The sequence below is a fragment of the Orycteropus afer genome, unplaced genomic scaffold, assembly GCF_000298275.1.
Source record: "Orycteropus afer afer isolate SDZICR_OR568_19922 unplaced genomic scaffold, OryAfe1.0 scaffold00078, whole genome shotgun sequence".
NCBI lineage: Eukaryota > Metazoa > Chordata > Mammalia > Tubulidentata > Orycteropodidae > Orycteropus > Orycteropus afer.
This window is the reverse complement of record NW_006921665.1, coordinates 3,538,001-3,539,376: the sequence shown is the minus strand read 5'-3', so window position 1 is coordinate 3,539,376 and position 1,376 is coordinate 3,538,001. Positions and strand designations below refer to the sequence as shown.

Below are 1,376 nucleotides of genomic sequence, written 5' to 3'. Positions count from 1 at the left end.
TTCTGCTAAAATTAACAAGGCAAAGATAGATATTTGGGAATAACTGACAGTCTAAAATGATTTTAGAAAACTAGTGTCATTAATCCACCCTTTACTTTTTATAATAGGAAAAACAAACAAAAATTGGACCCATACAATAAAGACTATAAGAGGCATGTGATTAGAAAAATCAGACTGTCAAGCAGGGGTTGTCCAGTTTAAGCAGCTACGGAGTTCAGGAGGAAGGCTTCATCTCAGGTAGGTGTGCATTGGGTTGGTCTACAGCTAGTTGATTCTCAATGACATAACATGCTCTGTAGCTCTCCAGAATCCGGGCCTGGAAATATGCTTTGTCCTTCTCCTGCCAGGTGTCGGACTCAATGTACATGTTGAAGGGGTCGTGGGAGTGCTCCAACTTCTTGGAACGGATATAGCTCAGCATGATGCCCACGGTGAAGAAGCCAAAGAAGCCAAGCACAATGAGAATGTAGAGCACCTCCAGTTCACTGTCCTCACTGATGGTGGACCAACGGGGCAGGCCAGACACGTTGCCATCTTGTGGAACTGCTTCCTGCCACTGCTTGGTCAGAAAGGGCATTACAGTTGTGGTATTTGGTGGAACCATCCCGAGTTTCAAGGGTCCACTGATGGAGAATGAACTTTCCAGGAAAACGTTCTACAAAAAAAGTACAACCTGAAATAAAAAACTACACATTGGCCAAAACACACTTATATGCACACACACATGTACTAACAACAACAACGATGACAAAAGTTACCATTGAGTTGACTTCTATTCACAGGGACCTCATGAGTTACAGAATAGAACTGAGCTCCATAAGGTTTCCTTGGCTATAATCTTTACTAAAAGAAGCCCTGGTGGGTCGTGGTTAAGTGCTTGGATGCTGACTGAAAAGGTGGCAATTTGAATCCACTCAGCAGATCCATGAGAGAAGGACTTGCTTCTGTAAAGATTATTCCATATCATGACCACTGCCACTGAGTCGATTCTGACTCTGAACAACACATAGATACACTCCTTGGAGAGAACAATCATGGAAGAAAGAAGGGCTGCTCATGCATAGGGAGACAGCTCAGGGGGCAGGAGTGCATGGAGGGATGGACACAGAGAAGAGGTAACTATCGGGAGGAAGTGGGAGGGGAGATGTTGCATTGTGGTAAATTGGGGTCAATGTCATGAGACAAAGTGTATGTGAACTGCTGTATGGAAAGTGAATTTGCTCTGTAAATTTTCACCCAAATCACAATAAAAAAATAAAATAATAATAATAATAAAAAAAACACAGAACAGAGTAGAACTGCCCAGTGGCATTTCCAAGGAAGCAGATTGCCTCATCTTTCTCCTGTGAAGCAGCTGGTGGGTTCCAACTGCCGAC

The 1,376-nt window shown here is 43.2% G+C and overlaps 1 protein-coding gene across 1 annotated transcript; it reads right to left on the bottom strand.

Moving 5' to 3' along the window:
- Nucleotides 1-214: 214 nt before the first annotated feature.
- KCNE1 (potassium voltage-gated channel subfamily E regulatory subunit 1) lies at nt 215-604 on the bottom strand. Its single transcript, XM_007941263.1, has one exon. It carries the CDS (start codon nt 602-604, stop codon nt 215-217), a length of 390 nt encoding a protein of 129 aa, XP_007939454.1.
- Between the last annotated feature and the right edge of the window lie 772 nt (nt 605-1,376).